The sequence below is a fragment of the Chiloscyllium plagiosum genome, unplaced genomic scaffold (assembly GCF_037043375.1).
Source record: "Chiloscyllium plagiosum isolate Xiang-an unplaced genomic scaffold, Cpla_swu_hap1 HiC_scaffold_3, whole genome shotgun sequence".
Lineage (NCBI taxonomy): Eukaryota > Metazoa > Chordata > Chondrichthyes > Orectolobiformes > Hemiscylliidae > Chiloscyllium > Chiloscyllium plagiosum.
In genome coordinates, this window is record NW_028270141.1 from 140,545,332 (window position 1) to 140,572,577 (window position 27,246).

Below are 27,246 nucleotides of genomic sequence, written 5' to 3' on the forward strand. Positions count from 1 at the left end.
TTGGTGTTGGCGGTGACAGTGACACAGTGCCTTTGGTGTTGGCAGTGACAGTGACACCGTGCCCTTTGGTGTTGGCAGTGACAGTGACACGGTGCCTTTGGTGTTGGCAGTGGCAGTGACACAGTGCCCTTTGGTGTTGGCAGTGGCAGTGACACAGTGCCCTTTGGTGTTGACAGTGACAGAGTGCCCTTTGGTGTTGGCAGTGACAGTGACACGGTGCCTTTGGTGTTGGCAGTAAAAGTGACACAGTTCCCTTTGGTGTTGGCAGTGACAGTGACACTGTGCCCTTTGGTGTTGGGAGTGACAGTGACTTAGTGCCCTTTGGTGTTGGCAGTGACAATGACACAGTGCCCTTTGGTGTTGGGAGTGACAGTGACGTGGTGCCTTTGGTGTTGGCAGTGACAGTGGCACGGTGCCTTTGGTGATGGCAGTGGCAGTCACACAGTGCCTTGGTGTTGGCAGTGACAGTGACACAGTGCCCTTTGGTGTTGGCAGTGACAGTGACGTGGTGCCTTTGGTGTTGACAGTGACAGTGGCACGGTGCCTTTGGTGTTGGCAGTGACAGTGACTTAGTGCCGTTTGGTGATGGCAGTGGCAGTCACACAGTGCCTTGGTGTTGGCGGTGACAGTGACACAGTGCCCTTTGGTGTTGGCAGTGACAGTGACGTGGTGCCTTTGGTGTTGGCAGTGACAGTGGCATGGTGTCTTTGGTGTTGGCAGTGACAGTGACGTGGTGCCTTTGGTGTTGGCAGTGGCAGTGACAGTGACGCGGTGCCTTTGGTGTTGGCAGTGGCAGTGACACAGTACCCTTTGGTGTTGGCAGTGACAGTGACGCGGTGCCTTTGGTGTTGGCAGTGACACGGTGCCTTTGGTGTTGGCAGTGACAGTGTTGTAGTGCCCTTCGATGTTGGCAGTGGCAGTGACACAGTGCCCTTTGGTGTTGGCAGTGGCAGTGACACAGTGCCCTTTGGTGTTGGCTGTGACAGTGACATGGTGCCCTTAGGCGTTGGAAGTGACAGTGACACAGTGCCCTTTGGTGTTGGCTGTGACAGTGACATGGTGCCCTTTGGTGTTGGAAGTGACAGTGTTACAGTGCCTTTTGGTGTTGGCAGTGACACGGTGCCCTTTGGTGTTGGCTGTGACAGTGACACAGTGCCTTTGGTGTTGGCAGTGACAGTGACAGGGTGCCTTTGGTGTTGGCAGTGACAGTGACACAGTGCCTTTGGTGTTGGCAGTGACAGTGACAGACTGCCCTTTGGTGTTGGCAGTGACAGTGACAGGGTGCCTTTGGTGTTGGCAGTGACAGTGACACAGTGCCCTTTGGTGTTGGCAGTGACAGTGACAGAGTGCCTTTTGGTGTTGGCAGTGGCAGTGACACGGTACCTTTGGTGTTGGCAGTGGGAGTGACACAGTGCCTTTGGTGTTGGCAGTGACAGTGAAGCGGTGCCTTTGGTGTTGGCAGTGACAGTGACACGGTGCCTTTGGTGTTGGCAGTGACAGTGACGCGGTGCCCTTTGGTGTTGGCAGTGACAGTGACATGGTGCCTTTGGTGTTGGCAGTGGCAGTGACACAGTGCCCTTTGGTGTTGGCAGTGACAGTGAAGCGGTGCCTTTGTTGTTGGCAGTGACAGTGACGCGGTGCCTTTGGTGTTGGCAGTGGCAGTGACACAGTGCCCTTTGGTGTTGGCAGTGGCAGTGACACAGTGCCCTTTGGTGTTGGCAGTGACAGTGAAGCGGTGCCTTTGTTGTTGGCAGTGACAGTGACGCGGTGCCTTTGGTGTTGGCAGTGGCAGTGACACAGTGCCCTTTGGTGTTGGCAGTGGCAGTGACACAGTGCCCTTTGTTGTTGGCAGTGACAGTGACACAGTGCCCTTTGGTGTTGGAAGTGACAGTGACACGGTACCTTTGGTGTTGGCAGTGACAGTGACACAGTGCCTTTTGGTGTTGGCAGAGACAGTGACGCGGTGCCTTTGGTGTTGGCAGTGATACGGTGCCTTTGGTGTTGGCAGTGACAGTGTCGTAGTGCCCTTCGGTGTTGGCAGTGACAGTGAGATGGTGCCTTTGGTGTTGACAGTGACACAGTGCCCTTTGGTGTTGGTAGTGACAGTGACACGGTGCCTTTGGTGTTGGCAGTGGCCGTGACACAGTGCCCTTTGGTGTTGTCAGTGGCAATGACACAGTGCCCTTTGGTGTTGGCAGTGACAGTGACACGGTACCTTTGGTGTTGGCCATGACAGTGACACAGTGCCCTTTGGTGTTGTCAGTGGCAATGACACAGTGCCCTTTGGTGTTGGCAGTGACAGTGACGTGGTGCCTTTGGTGTTGGCAGTGACAGTGACGCGGTGCCTTTGGTGTTGGTAGTGGCAGTGACACAGTGCTCTTTGGTGTTGGCAGTGACAGTGTCGTAGTGCACTTCGATGTTGGCAGTGGCAGTGACTCAGTGCCCTTTGGTATTGGAAGTGACAGTGACATGGTGCCCTTTGGTGTTGGCAGTGACAGTGACATGGTGCCCTTAGGTGTTGGAAGTGACAGTGACACAGTGCCCTTTGGTGTTGGCAGTGACAGTGATACAGTGCCTTTTGGTGTTGGCAGAGACAGTGACGCGGTGCCTTTGGTGTTGACAGTGACACGGTGCCCTTTGGTGTTGTCAGTGGCAATGACACAGTGCCCTTTGGTGTTGGCAGTGACAGTGACACGGTACCTTTGCTGTTGGCAGTGACAGTGACACGGTACCTTTGGTGTTGGCGGTGACAGTGACACAGTGCCTTTGGTGTTGGCAGTGACAGTGACACCGTGCCCTTTGGTGTTGGCAGTGACAGTGACACGGTGCCTTTGGTGTTGGCAGTGGCAGTGACACAGTGCCCTTTGGTGTTGGCAGTGGCAGTGACACAGTGCCCTTTGGTGTTGACAGTGACAGAGTGCCCTTTGGTGTTGGCAGTGACAGTGACACGGTGCCTTTGGTGTTGGCAGTAAAAGTGACACAGTTCCCTTTGGTGTTGGCAGTGACAGTGACACTGTGCCCTTTGGTGTTGGGAGTGACAGTGACTTAGTGCCCTTTGGTGTTGGCAGTGACAATGACACAGTGCCCTTTGGTGTTGGGAGTGACAGTGACGTGGTGCCTTTGGTGTTGGCAGTGACAGTGGCACGGTGCCTTTGGTGATGGCAGTGGCAGTCACACAGTGCCTTGGTGTTGGCAGTGACAGTGACACAGTGCCCTTTGGTGTTGGCAGTGACAGTGACGTGGTGCCTTTGGTGTTGACAGTGACAGTGGCACGGTGCCTTTGGTGTTGGCAGTGACAGTGACTTAGTGCCGTTTGGTGATGGCAGTGGCAGTCACACAGTGCCTTGGTGTTGGCGGTGACAGTGACACAGTGCCCTTTGGTGTTGGCAGTGACAGTGACGTGGTGCCTTTGGTGTTGGCAGTGACAGTGGCATGGTGTCTTTGGTGTTGGCAGTGACAGTGACGTGGTGCCTTTGGTGTTGGCAGTGGCAGTGACAGTGACGCGGTGCCTTTGGTGTTGGCAGTGGCAGTGACACAGTACCCTTTGGTGTTGGCAGTGACAGTGACGCGGTGCCTTTGGTGTTGGCAGTGACACGGTGCCTTTGGTGTTGGCAGTGACAGTGTTGTAGTGCCCTTCGATGTTGGCAGTGGCAGTGACACAGTGCCCTTTGGTGTTGGCAGTGGCAGTGACACAGTGCCCTTTGGTGTTGGCTGTGACAGTGACATGGTGCCCTTAGGCGTTGGAAGTGACAGTGACACAGTGCCCTTTGGTGTTGGCTGTGACAGTGACATGGTGCCCTTTGGTGTTGGAAGTGACAGTGTTACAGTGCCTTTTGGTGTTGGCAGTGACACGGTGCCCTTTGGTGTTGGCTGTGACAGTGACACAGTGCCTTTGGTGTTGGCAGTGACAGTGACAGGGTGCCTTTGGTGTTGGCAGTGACAGTGACTTAGTGCCCTTTGGTGTTGGCAGTGACAGTGACACCGTGCCCTTTGGTGTTAGCAGTGGCAGTGACACGGTACCTTTGGTGTTGGCAGTGGCAGTGACACAGTGCCCTTTGGTGTTGGCAGTGACAGTGACAGACTGCCCTTTGGTGTTGGCAGTGGCAGTGACACAGTGCCCTTTGGTGTTGGCAGTGATAGTGACACGGTGCCTTTGGTGTTGGCAGTAAAAGTGACACAGTTCCCTTTGGTGTTGGCAGTGACAGTGACACGGTGCCCTTAGGTGTTGGAAGTGACAGTGACACAGTGCCCTTTGGTGTTGGCAGTGACACTGATACAGTGCCTTTTGGTGTTGGCAGAGACAGTGACACGGTGCCTTTGGTGTTGACAGTGACACGGTGCCCTTTGGTGTTGGCTGTGACAGTGACACGGTACCTTTGGTGTTGGCAGTGACAGTGACACGGTGCCTTTTGGTGTTGGCAGTGACAGTGATACAGTGCCTTTTGGTGTTGGCAGTGACAGTGACACGGTGCCTTTGGTGTTGGCAGTAAAAGTGACACAGTTCCCTTTGGTGTTGGCATTGACAGTGACACAGTGCCCTTTGGTGTTGGCAGTGACAGTGACGCGGTGCCTTTGGTGTTGGCAGTGGCAGTGACACAGTGCCCGTTGGTGTTGGCAGTGACAGTGACACAGTGCCCTTTGGAGTTGGCAGTGACAGTGACACGGTGCCTTTGGTGGTGGCAGTGGCAGTGACACAGTGCCCGTTGGTGTTGGCAGTGGCAGTGACACAGTGCCCTTTGGTGTTGACAGTGACAGAGTGCTCTTTGGTGTTGGCAGTGACAGTGACGCGGTGCCTTTGGTGTTGGCAGTGACACGGTGCCTTTGGTGTTGGCAGTGACAGTGTCGTAGTGCCCTTCGATGTTGGCAGTGGCAGTGACACAGTGCCCTTTGGTGTTGGCAGTGACAGTGACAGACGGCCCTTTGGTGTTGGCAGTGGGAGTGACACGGTGCCTTTGGTGTTGGCAGTGACAGTGACAGACTGCCCTTTGGTGTTGGCAGTGGCAGTGACACAGTGCCCTTTGGTGTTGGCAGTGACAGTGACACGGTGCCTTTGGTGTTGGCAGTGACAGTGACAGACTGCCCTTTGGTGTTGGCAGTGGGAGTGACACGGTGCATTTGGTGTTGGCAGTGACAGTGACAGACTGCCCTTTGGTGTTGGCAGTGGCAGTGACACAGTGCCCTTTGGTGTTGGCAGTGACAGTGACACGGTGCCTTTGGTGTTGGCAGTAAATGTAACACAGTTCCCATTGGTGTTGGCAGTGACAGTGACACAGTGCCCTTTGGTGTTGGCAGTGACAGTGACACGGTGCCTTTGGTGTTGGCAGTGGCAGTGACACAGTGCCCTTTGGTGTTGGCAGTGACAGTGACACAGTGCCCTTTGGTATTGGAAGTGACAGTGACATGGTGCCCTTTGGTGTTGGCAGTGACAGTGACACAGTGCCCTTTGGTGTTGGCAGTGACAGTGACAGAGTGCCTTTTGGTGTTGGCAGAGACAGTGACATGGTGCCTTTGGTGTTGGCAGTGGCAGTGACACAGTGCCCTTTGGTGTTGGCAGTAAAAGTGACACATTGCCCTTTGGTGTTGGAAGTGACAGTGACATGGTGCCCTTTGGTGTTGGCAATGACAGTGACACAGTGCCTTTGGTGTTGGCAGTGACAGTGACACCGTGCCCTTTGGTGTTGGCAGTGGCAGTGACACAGTGCCCTTTGGTGTTGACAGTGACATGGTGCCTTTGGTGTTGGCAGTGACAGTGACATGGTGCCTTTGGTGTTGGCAGTAAAAGTGACACAGTTCCCTTTGGTGTTGGCAGTGACAGTGACACAGTGCCTTTGGTGTTGGCAGTGACAGTGACACCGTGCCCTTTGGTGTTGGCAGTGGCAGTGACACAGTGCCTTTGGTGTTGGCAGTGGCAGTGGCACAGTGCCCTTTGGTGTTGACAGTGACAGTGACACGGTGCCTTTGGTGTTGGCAGTGACAGTGACATGGTGCCTTTGGTGTTGGCAGTAAAAGTGACACAGTTCCCTTTGGTGTTGGCAGTGACAGTGGCACAGTGCCCTTTGGTGTTGGCAGTGACAGTGACACGGTGCCCTTAGGTGTTGGAAGTGACAGTGACACAGTGCCCTTTGGTGTTGGCAGTGACAGTGATACAGTGCCTTTTGGTGTTGGCAGAGACAGTGACACGGTGCCTTTGGTGTTGACAGTGACACGGTGCCCTTTGGTGTTGGCTATGACAGTGACACGGTACCTTTGGTGTTGGCAGTGACAGTGACACGGTGCCTTTTGGTGTTGGCAGTGACAGTGATACAGTGCCTTTTGGTGTTGGCAGTGACAGTGACACGGTGCCTTTGGTGTTGGCAGTAAAAGTGACACAGTTCCCTTTGGTGTTGGCAGTGACAGTGACACCGTGCCCTTTGGTGTTGGCATTGACAGTGACACAGTGCCCTTTGGTGTTGACAGTGACAGAGTGCCCTTTGGTGTTCGCAGTGACAGTGACGCGGTGCCTTTGGTGTTGGCAGTGACAGTGACGCGGTGCCCTTTGGTGTTGGCAGTGACAGTGACACAGTGCCCTTTGGTGTTGGCAGTGACAGTGACACGGTGCCTTTGGTGTTGGCAGTGGCAGTGACACAGTGCCCTTTGGTGTTGGCAGTGACAGTGACACAGTGCCCTTTGGAGTTGGCAGTGACAGTGACACGGTGCCTTTGGTGGTGGCAGTGGCAGTGACACAGTGCCCGTTGGTGTTGGCAGTGGCAGTGACACAGTGCCCTTTGGTGTTGACAGTGACAGAGTGCCCTTTGGTGTTGGCAGTGACAGTGACGCGGTGCCTTTGGTGTTGGCAGTGACAGTGTCGTAGTGCCCTTCGATGTTGGCAGTGGCAGTGACACAGTGCCCTTTGGTGTTGGCAGTGACAGTGACAGACTGCCCTTTGGTGTTGGCAGTGGGAGTGACACGGTGCCTTTGGTGTTGGCAGTGACAGTGACAGACTGCCCTTTGGTGTTGGCAGTGGCAGTGACACAGTGCCCTTTGGTGTTGGCAGTGACAGTGACACGGTGCCTTTGGTGTTGGCAGTGACAGTGACAGACTGCCCTTTGGTGTTGGCAGTGGGAGTGACACGGTGCATTTGGTGTTGGCAGTGACAGTGACAGACTGCCCTTTGGTGTTGGCAGTGGCAGTGACACAGTGCCCTTTGGTGTTGGCAGTGACAGTGACACGGTGCCTTTGGTGTTGGCAGTAAATGTAACACAGTTCCCATTGGTGTTGGCAGTGACAGTGACACAGTGCCCTTTGGTGTTGGCAGTGACAGTGACACGGTGCCTTTGGTGTTGGCAGTGGCAGTGACACAGTGCCCTTTGGTGTTGGCAGTGACAGTGACACAGTGCCCTTTGGTATTGGAAGTGACAGTGACATGGTGCCCTTTGGTGTTGGCAGTGACAGTGACACAGTGCCCTTTGGTGTTGGCAGTGACAGTGACAGAGTGCCTTTTGGTGTTGGCAGAGACAGTGACACGGTGCCTTTGGTGTTGTCAGTGGCAGTGACACAGTGCCCTTTGGTGTTGGCAGTAAAAGTGACACATTGCCCTTTGGTGTTGGAAGTGACAGTGACATGGTGCCCTTTGGTGTTGGCAGTGGCAGTGGCACAGTGCCCTTTAGTGTTGACAGTGACAGTGACACGGTGCCTTTGGTGTTGGCAGTAAAAGTGACACAGTTCCCTTTGGTGTTGGCAGTGACAGTGACACCGTGCCCTTTGGTGTTGGCAGTGGCAGTGACACAGTGCCTTTGGTGTTGGCAGTGGCAGTGGCACAGTGCCCTTTGGTGTTGACAGTGACAGTGACACGGTGCCTTTGGTGTTGGCAGTGACAGTGACAGGGTGCCTTTGGTGTTGGCAGTAAAAGTGACACAGTTCCCTTTGGTGTTGGCAGTGACAGTGACACAGTGCCCTTTGGTGTTGGCAGTGACAGTGACACAGTGCCCTTTGGTGTTGGCAGTGGCAGTCACACAGTGCCGTTGGTGTTGGCAGTGACAGTGACACAGTGCCTTTGGTGTTGGCAGTGGCAGTCACACAATGCCTTTGGTGTTGGCAGTGACAGTGACGTGGTGCCTTTGGTGTTGACAGTGACAGTGGCACGGTGCCTTTGGTGTTGGCAGTGACAGTGACACAGTGCCCTTTGGTGTTGGCAGTGACAGTGGCACGGTGTCTTTGGTGTTGGCAGTGACAGTGACGTAGTGCCTTTGGTGTTGGCAGTGGCAGTGACAGTGACGCGGTGCCTTTGGTGTAGGCAGTGGCAGTGACACAGTGCCCTTTGGTGTTGGCAGTGACAGTGACACAGTGCTCTTTGGTGTTGGCAGTGACAGTGACACCGTGCCCTTTGGTGTTGGCAGTGGCAGTGACACAGTGCCCTTTGGTGTTGGCAGTAAAAGTGACACATTGCCCTTTGGTGTTGGAAGTGACAGTGACATGGTGCCCTTTGGTGTTGGCAGTGACAGTGACACAGTGCCTTTGGTGTTGGCAGTGACAGTGACACCGTGCCCTTTGGTGTTGGCAGTGGCAGTGACACAGTGCCTTTGGTGTTGGCAGTGGCAGTGGCACTGTGCCCTTTGGTGTTGACAGTGACAGTGACACGGTGCCTTTGGTGTTGGCAGTGACAGTGACATGGTGCCTTTGGTGTTGGCAGTAAAAGTGACACAGTTCCCTTTGGTGTTGGCAGTGACAGTGACACAGTGCCCTTTGGTGTTGGCAGTGGCAGTGACACAGTGCCCTTTGGTGTTGGAAGTGACAGTGACATGGTGCCCTTTGGTGTTGGAAGTGACAGTGACATGGTGCCCTTTGGTGTTGGCAGTGACAGTGACACAGTGCCTTTGGTGTTGGCAGTGACAGTGACACCGTGCCCTTTGGTGTTGGCAGTGGCAGTGACACAGTGCCTTTGGTGTTGGCAGTGGCAGTGGCACAGTGCCCTTTGGTGTTGGCAGTGACAGTGACACAGTGCCCTTTGGTGTTGGCAGTGACAGTGACACAGTGCCTTTGGTGTTGGCAGTGACAGTGACACCGTGCCCTTTGGTGTTGGCAGTGGCAGTGACACAGTGCCTTTGGTGTTGGCAGTGGCAGTGGCACAGTGCCCTTTGGTGTTGACAGTGACAGTGACACGGTGCCTTTGGTGTTGGCAGTGACAGTGACAGGGTGCCTTTGGTGTTGGCAGTAAAAGTGACACAGTTCCCTTTGGTGTTGGCAGTGACAGTGACACAGTGCCCTTTGGTGTTGGCAGTGACAGTGACACAGTGCCCTTTGGTGTTGGCAGTGGCAGTCACGCAGTGCCGTTGGTGTTGGCAGTGACAGTGACACAGTGCCTTTGGTGTTGGCAGTGGCAGTCACACAGTGCCTTTGGTGTTGGCAGTGACAGTGACGTGGTGCCTTTGGTGTTGACAGTGGCACGGTGCCTTTGGTGTTGGCAGTGACAGTGACACAGTGCCCTTTGGTGTTGGCAGTGACAGTGACGTGGTGCCTTTGGTGTTGGCAGTGACAGTGGCACGGTGTCTTTGGTGTTGGCAGTGACAGTGACGTAGTGCCTTTGGTGTTGGCAGTGGCAGTGACAGTGACGCGGTGCCTTTGGTGTAGGCAGTGGCAGTGACACAGTGCCCTTTGGTGTTGGCAGTGACAGTGACACAGTGCTCTTTGGTGTTGGCAGAGACAGTGACGCGGAGCCTTTGGTGTTGGCAGTGACAGTGACTTAGTGCCCTTTGGTGTTGTAAGTGACAGTGACTTAGTGCCCTTTGGTGTTGGCAGTGACAGTGAGACCATGCCCTTTGGTGTTGGCAGTGACAGTGACTTAGTGCCCTTTGGTGTTGGTAGTGACAGTGACTTAGTGCCCTTTGGTGTTGGCAGTGACTGTGAGACCGTGCCCTTTGGTGTTGGCCATGGCAGTGACACAGTGCCCTTTGGTGTTGGCAGTGACAGTGACATGGTGCCCTTAGGTGTTGGAAGTGACAGTGACACAGTGCCCTTTGGTGTTGGCAGAGACAGTGACGCGGTGCCTTTGGTGTTGACAGTGACACGGTGCCCTTTGGTGTTGGCTGTGACAGTGACACAGTACCTTTGGTGTTGGCAGTGACAGTGACAGGGTGCCTTTGGTGTTGGCAGTGACAGTGACTTAGTGCCCTTTGGTGTTAGTAGTGACAGTGAGACCGAGCCCTTTGGTGTTGGCAGTGACAGTGACTTAGTGCCCTTTGGTGTTGGCAGTGACAGTGAGACCGAGCCCTTTGGTGTTGGCAGTGACAGTGACACAGTGCCCTTTGGTGTTGGCAGTGACAGTGACTTAGTGCCCTTTGGTGTTGGTAGTGACAGTGACTTAGTGCCCTTTGGTGTTGGCAGTGACAGTGAGACCGTGCCCTTTGGTGTTGGCAGTGACAGTGACACAGTGCTCTTTGGTGTTGGCAGTGGCAGTGACACAGTGCCCTTTGGTGTTGGCAGTGACAGTGACACGGTGCCTTTGGTGTTGGCAGTGACAGTGACATGGTGCCCTTTGGTGTTGGCAGTGACAGTGATGCAGTGCCTTTTGGTGTTGGCAGTGACAGTGACACGGTGCCTTTGGTGTTGGCAGTAAAAGTGACAGACTGCCCTTTGGTGTTGGCAGTGGCAGTGACACAGTGCCCTTTGGTGTTGGCAGTGACAGTGACACGGTGCCTTTGGTGTTGGCAGTAAAAGTGACACAGTTCCCTTTGGTGTTGGCAGTGACAGTGACACAGTGCCCTTTGGTGTTGGCAGTGACAGTGACAGAGTGCCTTTTGGTGTTGGCAGAGACAGTGACGCGGTGCCTTTGGTGTTGACAGTGACACGGTACCTTTAGTGTTGGCAGTGGCAGTGACACAGTGCCCTTTGGTGTTGGAAGTGACAGTGACACAGTGCCTTTGGTGTTGGCAGTGACAGTGACACCGTGCCTTTGGTGTTGGCAGTGGCAGTGACACCGTGCCCTTTGGTGTTGTCAGTGACAGTGACACGGTGCCTTTGGTGTTGGCAGTGACAGTGACACAGTGCCCTTTGGTGTTGGCAGTGACAGTGACACAGTGCCCTTTGGTGTTGGCAGTGGCAGTCACACAGTGCCTTTGGTGTTGGCAGTGACAGTGACACAGTGCCTTTGGTGTTGGCAGTGGCAGTCACACAGTGCCTTTGGTGTTGGCAGTGACAGTGACACCGTGCCCTTTGGTGTTGGCAGTGGCAGTGACACAGTGCCCTTTGGTGTTGACAGTGACAGTGACAAGTTGCCTTTGGTGTTGGCCGTGACAGTGACACGGTACCTTTGGTGTTGGCAGTGGCAGTGACACCGTGCCCTTTGGTGTTGTCAGTGACAGTGACGCGGTGCCTTTGGTGTTGGAAGTGACAGTGACACAGTACCCTTTGGTGTTGGCAGTGACAGTAGCACGGTGCCTTTGGTGTTGGCAGTGACAGTGACGCGGTGCCTTTGGTGTAGGCAGTGGCAGTGACACAGTACCCTTTGGTGTTGGCAGTGGCAGTGACACAGTACCCTTTGGTGTTGGCAGTGACAGTGACGCGGTGCCTTTAGTGTAGGCAGTGGCAGTGACACAGTACCCTTTGGTGTTGGCAATGACAGTGACACGGTGCCCTTTGGTGTTGACAGTGACAGTGACGCGGTGCCCTTTGGTGTTGGCAGTGACAGTGACACGGTGCCCTTTGGTGTTGGCAGTGACAGTGACATGGTGCCTTTGGTGTTGGCAGTGACATTTATGCGGTGCCTTTGGTGTTGGAAGTGACAGTGACACAGTACCCTTTGGTGTTGGCAGTGACAGTAGCATGGTGCCTTTGGTGTTGGCAGTGACAGTGACGCGGTGCCTTTGGTGTTGGCAGTGACAGTGACACAGTGCCCTTTGTTGATGGCAGTGACAGTGACGCGGTGCCTTTGGTGTTGGCAGTGACAGTGACGCGGTGCCTTTAGTGTAGGCAGTGGCAGTGACACAGTACCCTTTGGTGTTGGCAATGACAGTGACACGGTGCCCTTTGGTGTTGACAGTGACAGAGTGCCCTTTGGTGTTGGCAGTGACAGTGACACGGTGCCCTTTGGTGTTGGCAGTGACAGTGACAGAGTGCCCTTTGGTGTTGGCAGTGAGTGATGCAGTGCCTTTGGTGTTGGCAGTGACAGTGACACGGTGCCTTTTGGTGTTGGCAGTGACAGTGACACGGTGCCCTTTGGTGTTGACAGTGACAGAGTGCCCTTTGGTGTTGGCAGTGACAGTGACGCGGTGCCCTTTGGTGTTGGCAGTGACAGTGACACGGTGCCCTTTGGTGTTGGCAGTGACAGTGACAGAGTGCCCTTTGGTGTTGGCAGTGAGTGATGCAGTGCCTTTGGTGTTGGCAGTGACAGTGACACGGTGCCCTTTGGTGTTGGCAGTGACAGTGATGCGGTGCCTTTGGTGTTGGCAGTGACAGTGACACGGTGTCTTTTGGTGTTGGCAGTGACAGTGATGTGGTGCCTTTGGTGTTGGCAGTGACAGTGACACGGTGCCCTTTGGTGTTGGCAGTGACAGTGATGAGGTGCCTTTGGTGTTGGCAGTGACAGTGTCGTAGTGCCCTTTGGTGTTGGCAGTGACAGTGACAGAGTGCCCTTTGGTGTTGGCAGTGACAGTGCTGCGGTGCCTTTGGTGTTGGCAGTGACAGTGACACGGTGTCCTTTGGTGTTGGCAGTGACAGTGACACGGTGCCCTTTGGTGTTGGCAGTGACAGTGATGTGGTGCCTTTGGTGTTGGCAGTGACAGTGACACGGTGCCCTTTGGTGTTGGCAGTGACAGTGACACGGTGTCCTTTGGTGTTGGCAGTTACAGTGATGCGGTGGCTTTGGTGTTGGCAGTGACAGTGACAGAGTGCCCTTTGGTGTTGGCAGTGGCAGCAACACAGTGCCCTTCGGTGTTGGCATTGACAGTGACACGGTGCCCTTTGGTGTCGGCAGTGACAGTGACACAGTGCCCTTTGGTGTTGGCAGTGACAGTGACCGTAGTGCCTTTGGTGTTGGCAGTGTGTGTGTCGGAGAATAATTTAAAATTGTGATGCTTAAAACTTACCCTTTTAATTATGTCTTCTTACATCTCTGTGGTTTGGTACAATGAATACTAACAATATGGGCTTTCACTGCATGAAGAATGTGATATCTTGGTCAAATACTTCATGTTTTGTGAAGAACAGAAAACGGACTACTTGACAGGTCATAATCGTAACTGGTTATTACAACAACCATTTCCATCTCCTTTAAAGTCGAAGGGAATTTGGGGTATCTCACAGAGAAACAGATTCCACTCCCCTTTCATCTGTGTGCCCACGGACCTTACATTTGGTTCCTGGTCCAGCAACTCTTCAGTTTTCAAAACCACTCCTTATTTTCTCATTTCTCCATGACTTCACCTCTCCCCACATCTGCAGTTTCATTCAGTCACCAAATTTTCTGAGATATTTGTGTTTCTCCTTCTCTGATTTGAACAGTGCACCCTTGGTGGTCGTGCCTTCAGCTGCCTGAGTTCCTGTATCTCTCCGCTTCACCATCACTCTCTCCTCTTTTTGCAAATGCTCCTTAAAAACTACCATGTTTGACCTCGGCTTTCATTGTTTGCCTGAAGCCCCTAATCATTACCTCTCTCAACTCCTCCTTTATCAGCTGCTTTCCCCAATCCACTTTGGATGAGTTGAAACATCCTCCAATTAAATTTTGAGAAGATTAGTGTTTTCAGCCCACGCTCTGCCCTGTGTTTGTAGCTGCTGAACTCCTATTCATGTCATCACTGATACCACCCACTTGCACCTCCATTACACCGGCGCCCTTTGCCCGTCCATCCTCCTCAGCTGAAACCCCCTCACTCCTGCTTTTGTGCTCTCCCGAACTGAGTGTTCCAACACTGACCTCCCACCCTGTTAACTCCTTAAACTGGAGCTGGCCCCAATCTCTGCTACCTCTTGCCCTAACCCTGAGGAAATCTTGTTCACCAATCGTTGCTCTGTACGCAATCAAACAAAAAGCTTAGTTTTACAATTCCCATCAGCGTTTTTGCATCCCTCATGGTCACACCTCTCCCTTTCTCTCTCAGTCCTTAAGGTATCATTGTTCATCTGATACTGGCCTCTCGGTCTCCCCTGATTTTCATCGCTTCATTATCAGAACTCAAACCTCCAACTGCACTGGCACTAATCTCAGGAATTCCATCCCTCTATTCCAGCTTTTCACCTCTCTTTCTTTGAGACACTTTAAGATCTCATACTTTAACCAGCTTCTCATTCCCTGACCTGATATTTCTGTGTGTTCCTCTGTGTTATAATTTGTTTTGACTTTCTTCTGAAGCGTTGACGCCTGGATATCTGCACAGGAGCTCGGAGAACAGCTGCCATTAGTTAAGGCCTAGTTCTTGGAGAGATTTGTAAGTAAGGATGAGGGCTTTCAGAATGTGAGTCAGGGGAGGTGATGGTCTCGGGGTATTATCACTGGACTGTTAATCCAGAGACCCAGGTAATGTTCCAGGGACCTGGGTTCAAATCCCACCACGGCAAAATGTGGAATTTGAATTCAATAAATTTCTGGAATTAACAATCTAATGATGACTATAAATCTGTTGCCGATTGTCGGAAAACCCCATCTAATGTCCTTTAAGGAAGGAAACTGCCATCCTTACCTGGTCTGGCCTACATGTGACTGCAGACCCACAACGAAATGGTTGACTCTCAACTGCCCTCTGGGCAATTAGGGATGAGCAATAAATGCTGCCTATCCAGCGAAACCCTCATCCCGGTACAGAATAAAGGAAACAAATTTCAACCGGAGGGGGATGCTGGGAAGCAGCTGTCGGTTTGTGGCGAGCGGGATTTGTAATGGAGACAGACCGCTGGGTTTTGGCTGCATTGTCATTGGAGTGGAACACCGTGAGGGAGAGCACTGGGGGTCCTCTGTTGGTTGGTGAGGAGTTGAATGGGCAGAAGATGCAGGGAGCGAGAGCTGAGCTTTTGTTTTAATGAGATGAGCTGCCCGGTGGAAGCACGAGAAACAAGGTGCTGAGGCAAGGCAGCTTTGCAAAGGTTGAGATTTTCTTTAAGTAATGAAAGCTCCTTACATGCATTGTTAAGGGTAATTTGAGGAGAAGGATTGTACTCTAACTCAAACTGGTAAAAAAATGATTGAGAACTTACAGAACATGAGCCAACATCATATGATCTATGGACTTGTGCAGATCTGCATTTTGTAGCATGTTGTAATTTCTTGTCCACTTAGATGTTCACAATTGTGAACCTTGTTAGTTTATACTTTATTTTGATGATTGTCCATAAATATGTCGTGAATTATGATTACTTAGTTATATTGTCATTACTATTCTACACCAGCCGCTGAGGTGATCTTCATTAAACAGACCAAAGTAAAATTGTATGAAAGTCTCTGAATTGCATGAGTACTATGTTAAACTGGACACAGTGTTTCCTGTTTCTGATTATGAAATCTTCTCTGTACACAGGTGGTACTTTGGTAAACTTGGCCGTAAAGAGGCTGAGAGACAACTTCTGTCTGTCTGCAACCCAAGAGGAACCTTCCTCATTCGTGAAAGTGAAACCACCAAAGGTACGAGTTTCTGCCCCGTTACACTCTGCAGGCGTTTGTTTAGTTCGAAGCACTGCCTCCCCTTGGAAAGCACGTGAACAGGGATCGTGACCTTGTCCTATACTGTCGTACTTCTCCCTGTGTATTGTCAAGAACTGTACACTGTTCAGAGACAGTAAGGACTACAGATACTGGAAATCAGAATCAGTGGATGTGAGGCTGGAAAAACACAGCAGGTCAGACAGCATCCGAGGAGCAGGAATGTCAACGTTTTGGCCGAAACCCTTCGTCAGGACTAGGGAGAGGGGGTGGGATGGTGAGCGATGGATGCAGGTGGTGGGGTATTGTGATTTGTCCATGGGAAGTGTGGAGCAGATAGGTGAGGAAGAAGATGGACAGGTTAGGGCAGGTCAGGGAGGAAGGAGTTGGGGGGGGAGGGATAGACACTGCATAAGGCTGGGGGAGGAGGGACTTTGAAGCTGGAGAAATTGATGTTGAGGCCATTGGGCTGTAAGCTTCCCAGGTGAAATATCAGGTGTTGTTCTTCCAGTCTATCTGGCCTCACTCTGACAGTGGAGGTTGGACATGTCGCTGGGGGAGTGGGAAGGGCAATTAAAATGGATGGCAACTGGAGGGTCAGGTTGGTTAATGAGTGCAAAATGCAGATGTTCCATGAGCTGGTCCCAGAGTCTGTGTTTAGTCTCCCTGATAGTGAGGAGACCTCATCAGGAACAATGGATGCAATAGACCAGGTTGGATGATGTGCAGGTGTATCTCTGTCAGATCTGGAAGGGTTGTTTAGGCCCTTGGATGGAGGTGAGTGGGGAGGTGTGGGGACAGGTATCCCACTTGTTGTGGTTGTATAACACCTGCCCCCACACCTCCCCTCTCATCTCCTTTCCAACGTCCTTACCCCAGTATTGATAACTCCACACATTTTGTACCCAAAACTAGATATGTTTTGCTTAATTCTGTAAAATGTATCCAACCGCTTCCTGACCACTGGCAATAGAGTCATAGAGATGTACAGCACGGAAACAGACCCTTCGGTCCCACCCATCCATGCCGACCAGATATCCCAACCCAATATAGTCCCACCTGCCAGCACCCGGCCCATATCCCTCCTAACCCTTCCTATTCATGTACCCATCCAAATGCCTCTTAAATGCTGCAATTGTACCAGCCTCCACCACTTCCTCTGGCAGCTCATTCAATACACGTACCACCCTCTGTGTGGAAAAAGTTGCCCCTTAGGTCTCTTTTATATCTTTCCCCTCTCACCCTAAACCTATGCCATCTAGTTCTGGATTCCCAAACCCAGGGAAAAGACTTTGCCTATTTACCCTACCCATTCCCCTCATAATTTTGTAAACCTCTATAAGGTCACCCCTCAGCCTCCGACGCTCCTGGGAAAACAGCCCCAGCCTGTTCAGCCTCTCCCTATAGCTCAGATCCTCCAACCCTGGCAACATCCTTGTAAATCTTTTCTGAACCCTTTCAAGTTTCACAACATCTTTCCGATAGGAAGGAGACCAGAATTGCACGCAATATTCCAACAGTGGCCTAACCAATGTCCTGTACAGCCGCAGCATGACTTTCCAACTCCTGTACTCAATACTCTGACCAATAAAGGAAAGCATACCAAACGCCTTCTTCACTATCCTATCTACCTGTGACTCTACTTTCAAGGAGCTATGAACCTGCACTCCAAGGTCTCTTTGTTCAGCAACACTCCCTAGGACCTTACCATTAAGCCACGTCAATAAATCCTGCATTCAACAAATGTCATCTGGACACACACAACAACATTTTAGACCAATATAGGGCAAGCATGAAGATGGGCCCCCTGTACACTGCTGGCTGACCTTAGTCACCTCCCCCTCCCCCCCCCCCACCCCCGCCAACCTTGCACACTAAAGAATTGTGACCCTCCATTTGGGCCCCATCTTCGGGGCTCCATAATAAAAGGTGCAACACTGTTCAAAGTGACTGAATTATGAACTGCTGGATAATTGTAATCTTGCCTTTTGTTTATTTCTATTCAAAACACAAGTCCTATTCACACACAATATATATAAAAGGAAATACTAGTTTCTCGTTTTAAGAAATCCATCAGGGAGAAAGAGGTCCTGGGTACATTTAACATTGTCCCTGCTGACCAGTCCTCATAAGTGACTTGTTCCCTTATAATTCCAGGCCAAAACAGAAATTGCTGGAGAAACTCAACAGATCTGGCAGCCTCTGTGTGCAGAAAGCAGAATTAACATTTTGGATCTGATGACTCTTCATCAGAGCTGTTCACTGGATTTGATACTCTGCTTTCTCCTCTCAGACACTGCCAGACCTGCCGAGTCTCTCCAGCAATCTCTGTTTTGGTTTCAGATCTTCAGCATCTGCAGTTCTTCCTTGTTTTATTTTACCTTAAGGTCCTTTGTCAGTTTGAGACGCCTGTCCTGCATTTTACCATGAGCAGTGCTTTCCAAAGCTTTCCGCCGGATACCCTGCTTCTCATTCCCAGACGCTGAAACCAAGGCATTAAACCGAGTGCAGCGTTATTGTTTTTGTGGTTATTGTTTTTGTGGTTATTGTTCCCTTACGGTTGACTTGCAAAGTCGGAAAACGTTAATGTGTTCTCATTTGAAATTGCTGACATCAGATTGGCCTGTCTCTGCCATTTCCCACGTACACTGGGGTTAAACTTCCGACAAGTTTCCTGCTTGCCCTAGCCTTGAACTCCTATCTGTTTCCAGCTCCTTTCTGAGTGGCTCTTGTATCCCACTTGAACCCATTTGGTCCGTACCACCCACTTGCTTTATTTCTCACCCACCTCCGACAAACTGCTGGCAACTCGGCCTGACAACAGGCTCTCACTGCTGCTTTGTATTCCGGAAGGTTCTGTTGACGGCGGACACCATTGCCCTCTCCTTCAGACCTGCCCCAATCTCCTTCAAAATTGGAAGCAGGAGTCTCTGGCCCCCTCCTGGCCAATCCCACCATCAGGGACGCCACCCTCCACATCGCAAATCCCCAGACTGTATTTTATCATTTGTCCACAATTAATTGGTTGAGATCATGGCGCCCGCTCCCGTGAGGGAGGTTGGACTGCAGTGAGACCCCAGACCAAGTGCAGCACTGGAGGCTCAGACTAAAGGTGAGAGGAGGGGGGATCTTTCTTCAGCTGCAGAGGGGAAGCATTCTGTGGATTGGAGGGGTCTTTAAGCAGAAGGTTCCTCCCCTCTCACCCCACCTCATCCCATCCCCTGCTCATCTCCCACCCCTACACTCAAACTGCTCAGCGTGACCTGGCAGCCTTGATATAGGTCAGATCACTGCTGCAAAGAAGCTCTCAGATATCATTGCCTGATGACAAGGGGGACTCCATTAGCCCAAGGCCAGGCTGACTGCGCCGCCAATGAAGCTTCCAGCCTACGTTTCGTTCCTGCCCCCCCCAGTTTCTGGAGGGAAGGAAGGGGGCCGTATAATTCTGACTCCTGTTCCACTCATCTCATCACTCCCCTTTGCTCCCTGACACACACTGACCTCCGGTGACATTGTAAATGTCTCCACCCTGCTCTCGAGTTACTCTATGTTTCTCTCATTTCTACCAGTCACACAGCTCTCATATCCGGGCTCCTCCTTCTCTGGCCTCCTGTGAATCCCCCACCTTCTAATCCCTCCATGCCCCATGGCCATGCTCTCAGCTGCCCTTGGCTTCTGAAACTCCCTCCTTCAACTTCTCAGCTTCTCAGATCCCTTTCCAACACTCCTTAAAACACTCCTATATGACTAATCATTTCCTCATCTGACCAGAAATCTCTCATGGGGCTCTGTCACCTTTAGTATCATAACATGCTGGCGAAGCACATTGGAGTATTTCATCATATAAAAGGTGCAATAAATTTAAATTGTTCCGTTCAGACCACAAGTGAAATTTTGCCTTCTGTTGCCATGGTAACAGTCTTATTTGGGGGCCATCTTGGCTGCTGAGCACAGTGCCCAAAAAGTGATTGAACTCCCTCCTAAGTAGCATTGTTGGTGGGCGTCCATGTCTGCATGAACAACCCAGAACATATAAATAAAGAATTCTGAAGGTGGAACTGTGAATATTTTCCTAGTGCCATTCTGGGCGATTGAGGTGCTCCTGGTGAGCAACTGTTATCTTGAGATGAATGGTTTTGTCTACTTGTCTTGGGCAGAATCTCAACACGAGGCCATCGAAGGAAAACCACATTCATTTGTCGGCTCTTAGCGGCTCTCAAAAGGAAACAGTACCCTTCATTTTCCCCCAGAACCAGAGAGAGAGAGAAAGAGATTGTACCAAGCCAACACAACGACCTGATATATTGCCTGTGTCTTTTGTGAGAGACAAGGAGGTCAGAGCCTTCGAGATGATTATTAAAGTTCTAATTCGTGGCACCATGTTTGTTGCTTGCAGGTGCCTATTCTTTGTCAATACGGGACTGGGATGACATAAAAGGAGACCACGTTAAACACTATAAGATCCGCAAACTGGATAATGGTGGGTATTATATAACAACCCGCGCCCAGTTTGAAACACTGCAGCAGCTGGTTCAGCATTACGCAGGTAAGCACTGTTTTCAGCACCTGACTGTGGCTCAGTACACTGCGTTTAAATTCCTTTAGGCACATTTACATAGTCAAGTTTAAGGAAAGAATAGTAACACTGTCTGTTGGAAATCTGAAACCTTTTCAAAACAGTATACCAATGAGTGAAGCTGAGTAACATGATGTTGCTTTAATGAAATGTACAAATGGAAAGTTCTTGCAGCTGCTTAGTGGATGGTTTATTTTAATTCTGTCAGTTTAATTTTGGGTCCATGGCTGTGAAACACATTATAAACGGTTACTTGTTCTTCAATCAGTAGATGATTAACTCACTGTGAGGTGAATAATGGTAACAGTGTGAACGAGGCCTGCTGACTACATGTGCTTGAGCAGTTCATTCCGCTGTGTTCTTTGTCGCCTTACGCAATGTCCTTTACTCTTACTGATCTGATTGTAGCTGCTGCTTGGAAAAGGAAACTTGTGCCCACCTGACAGCTCCATCCACATGTCAGCTCTTTGCTGATTGGGTTGCTTGAGGTACTCACCTCAGTTCAGCTGTCCGCTTGACCAGGTCCAGCCCGGGTTCAGTTCTCAGACTCTGCTGGCTTTGAGGGTCCCAGCCAGTCCGGAAATTTTCTGCCTCACCCACAGACTATGTCGCTTTACTGTTAACACCACACGTACGCACACGCACACGCGCACAAACTCAGACACAGACACGCACAAACACAGACACGCACAAACACAGACACGCACAAACACAGACACGCACAAACACAGACACGCACAAACACAGACACGCACAAACACAGACACGCACAAACACAGACACGCACAAGCACAGACACGCACAAGCACAGACACGCACAAACACAGACGCACACACACACACAAACACAGACGCACACACTCACAAACACAGACACTCACAAACACAGACACGCACAAACACAGACACTCACAAACACAGACACGCACAAACACAGACACGCACAAACACAGACACAGACACTCACAAACACAGACACAGACACTCACAAACACAGACACTCACAAACACACACACGCGCACAAACACAGACACTCACAAACACAGACACTCACAAACACAGACACACACACAGACATGCACAAACACAGACACGCACAAACACACACGCACAAACACAGACACTCACAAACACAGACACTCACAAACACAGACACGCACACACACACACGCACAAACACAGACACACACACAGACATGCACAAACACAGACACGCACAAACACAGACACGCACACAGACACCACACACACGCATGCACACACACGCACAAACACAGACACACACACAGACACGCACAAACACAGACACGCACAAACACAGACACACACACAGACATGCACAAACACAGACACGCACAAACACAGACACGCACACACAGACACCACACACACGCATGCACACACACACGCACAAACACAGACACACACACAGACACGCACAGACACAGACACGCACAAACACAGACACGCACACACAGACACCACACACACGCATGCACACACACACACACGCACAAACACAGACACACACACAGACACGCACAGACACAGACACTCACAAACACAGACACTCACAAACACAGACACTCACAAACACAGACATGCACACACACACACGCGCACAAACACAGACACAGACACTCACAAACACAGACACTCACAAACACAGACACGCGCAAACACAGACACTCACAAACACAGACACGCACAAACACACACGCACAAACACAGACACTCACAAACACAGACACGCACACACACACACGCACAAACACAGACACACACACAGACATGCACAAACACAGACACGCACACACAGACACCACACACACGCATGCACACACACACGCACAAACACAGACACACACACAGACACGCACAAACACAGACACGCACAAACACAGACACGCACACACAGACACCACACACACGCATGCACACACACACACACGCACAAACACAGACACACACACAGACACGCACACACACAGACACGCACAGACACAGACACGCACAAACACAGACACGCACAGACACAGACACGCACAAACACAGACATGCACAAACACAGACACGCACAAACACAGACACTCACAAACACAGACACTCACAAACACAGACACTCACAAACACAGACACACGCACACGCACACGCACACACACAGACACACACACAGACACGCACAAACACAGACACGCACAAACACAGACACGCACAAACACACACGCACAAACACAGACACTCACAAACACAGACACTCACAAACACAGACACGCACACACACACACGCACAAACACAGACACGCACAAACACAGACACGCACACACAGACACCACACACACGCATGCACACACACACACGCACAAACACAAATACACACACAGACACGCACAGACACAGACACGCACAAACACGGACACGCAGACACAGACACGCACAAACGCAGACACGCACACACAGACACACACACAGACACCACACACACACACACACCACACACACACACACCACACACACCACACACACACACCACACGCGCACACACACCACACACACATGCACGCACACGCACACACCACACACGCATACACCACACACACCCAGACACTCTCAAACACTGACACGCACGCACACAGACACCACAGACACACTTGCACACACACACATACCCACACCCACATGCACACCCACACACACAGACACGCGCACACAGACACACGCACACAGACACGCACACACAGACACACACACACAGACGCGCACACACACACACACCACACACACATATATACCCACACACACAGACACACACCACACACACGCGCGCGCGCACACACACATACATATATACACACACACACACACACACACACACACACACATACACCACACACACACCACACACACACACACACACACACACACACACACACACACACACACACACACACACCCCTCGTTTGAACAAATTAACTCGGGTCTATGATGAGGGTGAGAATCCTAGTGTTAATTTGTCCCAGCGCTGGAGTATTGATTTCGGCAGATGCACTGTCTGTGGGCTCCTGTCAGTTTTGTGGACGTTGCAGACAACATTGAATCCTTCCTGCCCTTTGGCAGTTGCCTTTGAGGAGGGAATGGGGGGGGAGCAGCTGCAGAGGGTGTGATGAAGGTTATCTTTCCAAGATGTTCAGAAGAAGTCTGGATCCAGCAACAAGCTCAGATCGTTGACTGCACTTGAACATGAACAACAGCCATATTTGGTTCTGGTTTCAGAAACAAGCAGTTGGCCTGTGGAGACAGAACCCAGCGAAAATCTCACACCCTCTCATGCAACTTTTTCCAGTGTTATTTTCGGTGGATTTCAGGCTGAATCCTTAGGGAGGTAGTTCCCCACGTTCAGTAGAGTGAGCCTCACTTACACCTGTCTGCTCAGGGAGGGGAGAACAGGAGCTAGGACCCCATCCCAGTCCTGGTCAGCAGAACACACTCCATCTTCCTTCCACCTCTACCTCTGTGGAATGAGAGCAGGGAGGCTTCCTCAGGCTCTGGGCCCATTGAACAGATGGGAAGGCTGCCTCAAAATAGAGGAGGAACCCCCAGCATCAAAACCCTGAAATGAAGAGGGGTGTCAGGAGTACATGTCTGGGAGAGGAGCGGGAATCTCGCCCAAAGTACCTGCTTGGACCAGGAGTGCTGCCTTTCTTCCCTGGTGACCTTGTCACATAGAACCTAAGGCCTCCAACCTGTCACTCCCCTCCCCTCACCCTCACCCTCACACCATCCCTTCTTTCTCACTCTCCTCCTTTCACCCTCACACCATCCCTTCTTCCTCTCTCCCCTCTCCACCACTCTCTCCTGCCTTCTTTACCCTCCCTCCCTTATTCCATCTCCCTCTTGTTCCCTCTCACTCCCATTTGCCCCCTTTCCAGCCCCTTTCTTCCCCCTCAAGCTCTGTGCCCCATTCTCCCACGCGCTCTGTTTAATTCCCAGTTCCTGATTGAGACCCTCATTATTCTTGACCGGCCCATCTCTAAGAGGGACCGGGAATGGGCCTGACCTTTCCCAGTAGGGCCAGATGGGTTAGAAAGTCACATTGTGCCAGAATGCCCAGTCTCGAGAGAAACCACGGCACGATTCCTGACCACAGAGCTCCTCATTTGTCTCAAATTGTCAATCAACGCTCAATATTATGTCATATTGATGCCACACAGGATCTAATCTTGTTCTTCTCAGTTCAGTGTGCTATTGATCTGTTTATGCTTCTCACACTGCTGCTTGTTTTGACTGTGAGGTTGGAGATGTCTCAATATGGCACAAAACCTGTGCAGACTAGATCTGTGGGACGTCACTACCATCTGACAATGACTGAAGTCCAGATGAGTAATTATTGTCCTCACTTAATGACAGTAGAAAAGATGGGTGGATGGATGTTCCAAAATGTAATGCCCTGAGGACTTTGTTGTAAAAAATAAGAACTAGGACCAAGGAGTACCCCCCCGTTTGGCCCCTCGAGACTGACTAACATGGAGGCCAATCTGACTGTGGCCTTACTTAGTTGCCTGTCCCCCAAACCCCACAACACACTCCGTCATACTGAGATCTAACTCAGCCTCAAGTATATTCAATAACCTCGCCTTTTCTGGGGAAGAGAATTACAGAAGTCTCTGAGAGAAAAGGATTCTTCCTCGCTTCCATCTTAAGTGGTCCTTGATGTAAAACGGTGCTTCCTAGTTTTAAAGTCTTCCCCTGCCCGTTCAAAAGGGGACATCCTCTCATCATCACCCTGGAAAGCCCCTTTGCATCTTTAATCTTTACAAAAACTATGTGTTTCTTTTAAATAACTGAATAAATGTACACTCTTTAAAGAACTTCAGAGTTTTGAATTTTTTTTTACCACCTCTTCCCCATTCTTTATGGCCTTCCCAGATGGAAACATAAAGGATGGAGTGTAGATGATGGTAACAAGGTGGAACAAAGTGTTGAAAATTCTCATGTGCTGCAGTTGCTCAGCAGGTCCTATGGGGGGAGCTCTGTCACCTTGGTCTGACAGGACTTTGCTCAGATTAAGTGTTTGCCACCTGAGTGTAATGCTTCGTTTTGCAACTTGCAATCTGGTTTTGAAAATCGTCATCATCATCAGCGATCTCTTCCCCAACCTACCCCACCCCCTGCCCAAAAAGACTCAGCAACAGCCTGAGATTTAAAACAAATTTGTTCACGCAGTACAGATAGGCCAGAGGGCAATGAAGAGTCCACCAAGTATAGCGATCATGCTACTGAGCTCATTGTCTCCCCTAAACGTTGCCCTCCTCACAGTCTGAGAAAAATCTGCTGACTTAAATGAATTGCCTGCACCCTGCAAGCAAATAGTTAAAGGGTGCTTTGCCAGTCAGTCTGAGTTAATTCTAAAGCCCACAGATCAATTAGTCACGGTGAAAACAATGCAGCAGGTGCTTGCCAGGGAGATTGACTTGTTCCATTTTGCTCTTGTCAATGTCACAGAAATCCTGTACTATTTATTTGCCTCTCTCTCTCTTTTCCCTCTTACTGTGCGGCTTATGTTCCACCGACTCTGCTAACCCCTCCCCTCCCCCCTACCCACCCCTCCTCTGCAGAACGAGCTGCAGGTCTCTGCTGTCGCTTGGTGGTCGCCTGCCATAAGGGTATGCCGAGGCTTGCTGACCTCTCTGTGAAAACCAAAGACGTCTGGGAAATTCCCCGAGAATCTCTGCAGTTAATCAAGAGGCTGGGAAATGGGCAGTTTGGGGAAGTCTGGATGGGTATGAAGTTAGAACTGTTCTGCAGTCGTCTCCCCCCCCCCCCCCCTCCACTCCCAGGCATCTGGGAGATAGGGGCACTGGTTTACATACAAGAAGTGATGGAAGATGGAGGAGGTTCACTGTGTGCATTAGTTTGACTCCAATCTTAAATGTGGTCAGTGCATTCAGTCAAGAATACCTGGAGTTTCATGCAAAATATTGGCTCTTTCCAAGGAGGTAACCATGACGACCAATTCAGGTCTCATTTGAAAATGATTGTCGACCAGTAAAAAGTCCACATTGGTCACTCTCTTTTGAAAATTTGGGAATTACTGACTGAATTCCTGGGACAATCCAACAACGGACTGCACTTTGAGACTCCAACTTCCATCCTCCTGACTGCATGCGCTTCATTAAATTTTAAATCCTGTTCCCATTGCATCCATTCTCTGTAGAGTCAGCTGATGGTTTGTGCTATAACTTAACAACGGTTTGTACAAACATGATCCCGCAAACTGTTGGATTAGCTAAAGATTCTTGGGAAATTGTACGGGAATCCCTATACTTGGAGACAAAGCTTGGTCAGGGATGTTTCGCCGATGTTTGGTCTGGTAAGGTGCTCAGAAGCTCTCTTCTCTAACCTTAAGATCTTCCTTCTTTTTTTTTCAAAATTCATCCAAACTTTGAGAAACGGAAGGCTCCCATTAATCAAAAGGCAGCCAGAAAGCTGGGTGCGGTTCAGGGTAACACTTCGCCAGCCGCGTTTCATGGTATTAATTGATCTTTAATGTGGAACACACTGTGCGTCATGTGTCAAAGGGCAGTCGTTACAGGGAACACTGTTCTAAATCAAACAAACCCACCCCCAAACAGGCGCCAACTTCCTGGACCTGGAGTCCAGAGCTAGGAGGCATAATTTGAAAACCAAAGCTGGGCTGTTCTGGTGTGATGACACTCACTCCTTCACACCGCAAGAATGTGGTGAAAAGTCAAATCCCTCACCTGAAGTGCGGTCGGGTCTGGGTGGCAAATGAACATTTGAAACCTGAGGTGGATTTCTAGTCAGTAAAGTTGCAGAAGCACCTACAGCACAAACTCAGGCCTGAATCTACTTGTATGACAAAGCAGGTTTGATTTGAACCTTCGACCTTTCCCAGACTGAACACAAAAGGTGAGATTCCCGCCGGAATTTCCCAGGGTGACGGCTCGGGGCTGGGATTGTCCTGACTTTGCCCAGCAGGTGGTTTTCCCACTGCTGCCAACTCAGGCCCACGTTTGTATTTGGTGGAATCCTAGCACCTCGT

The 27,246-nt window shown here is 51.0% G+C and overlaps 1 protein-coding gene across 6 annotated transcripts in view; it reads left to right on the plus strand.

Moving 5' to 3' along the window:
• Positions 1 to 27,246, plus strand: part of LOC122548458 (tyrosine-protein kinase Fyn) — a 336,794-nt gene that overhangs the window by 263,312 nt on the left and 46,236 nt on the right. For 4 of the 6 annotated variants that reach the window (XM_087983880.1, XM_043687155.2, XM_043687156.2 and 1 more), the window contains 3 exons: positions 15,483 to 15,586; positions 20,001 to 20,150; positions 25,799 to 25,963. In XM_087983880.1, coding sequence (XP_087840006.1) covers positions 15,483 to 15,586; positions 20,001 to 20,150; positions 25,799 to 25,963 — 419 coding nt within the window. Of the gene's footprint in view, positions 1 to 15,482; positions 15,587 to 20,000; positions 20,151 to 25,798; positions 25,964 to 26,397; positions 26,554 to 27,246 lie in introns of all 6 variants that reach the window. The other 2 variants (XM_043687161.2, XM_087983889.1) reach the window with 2 other exon arrangements.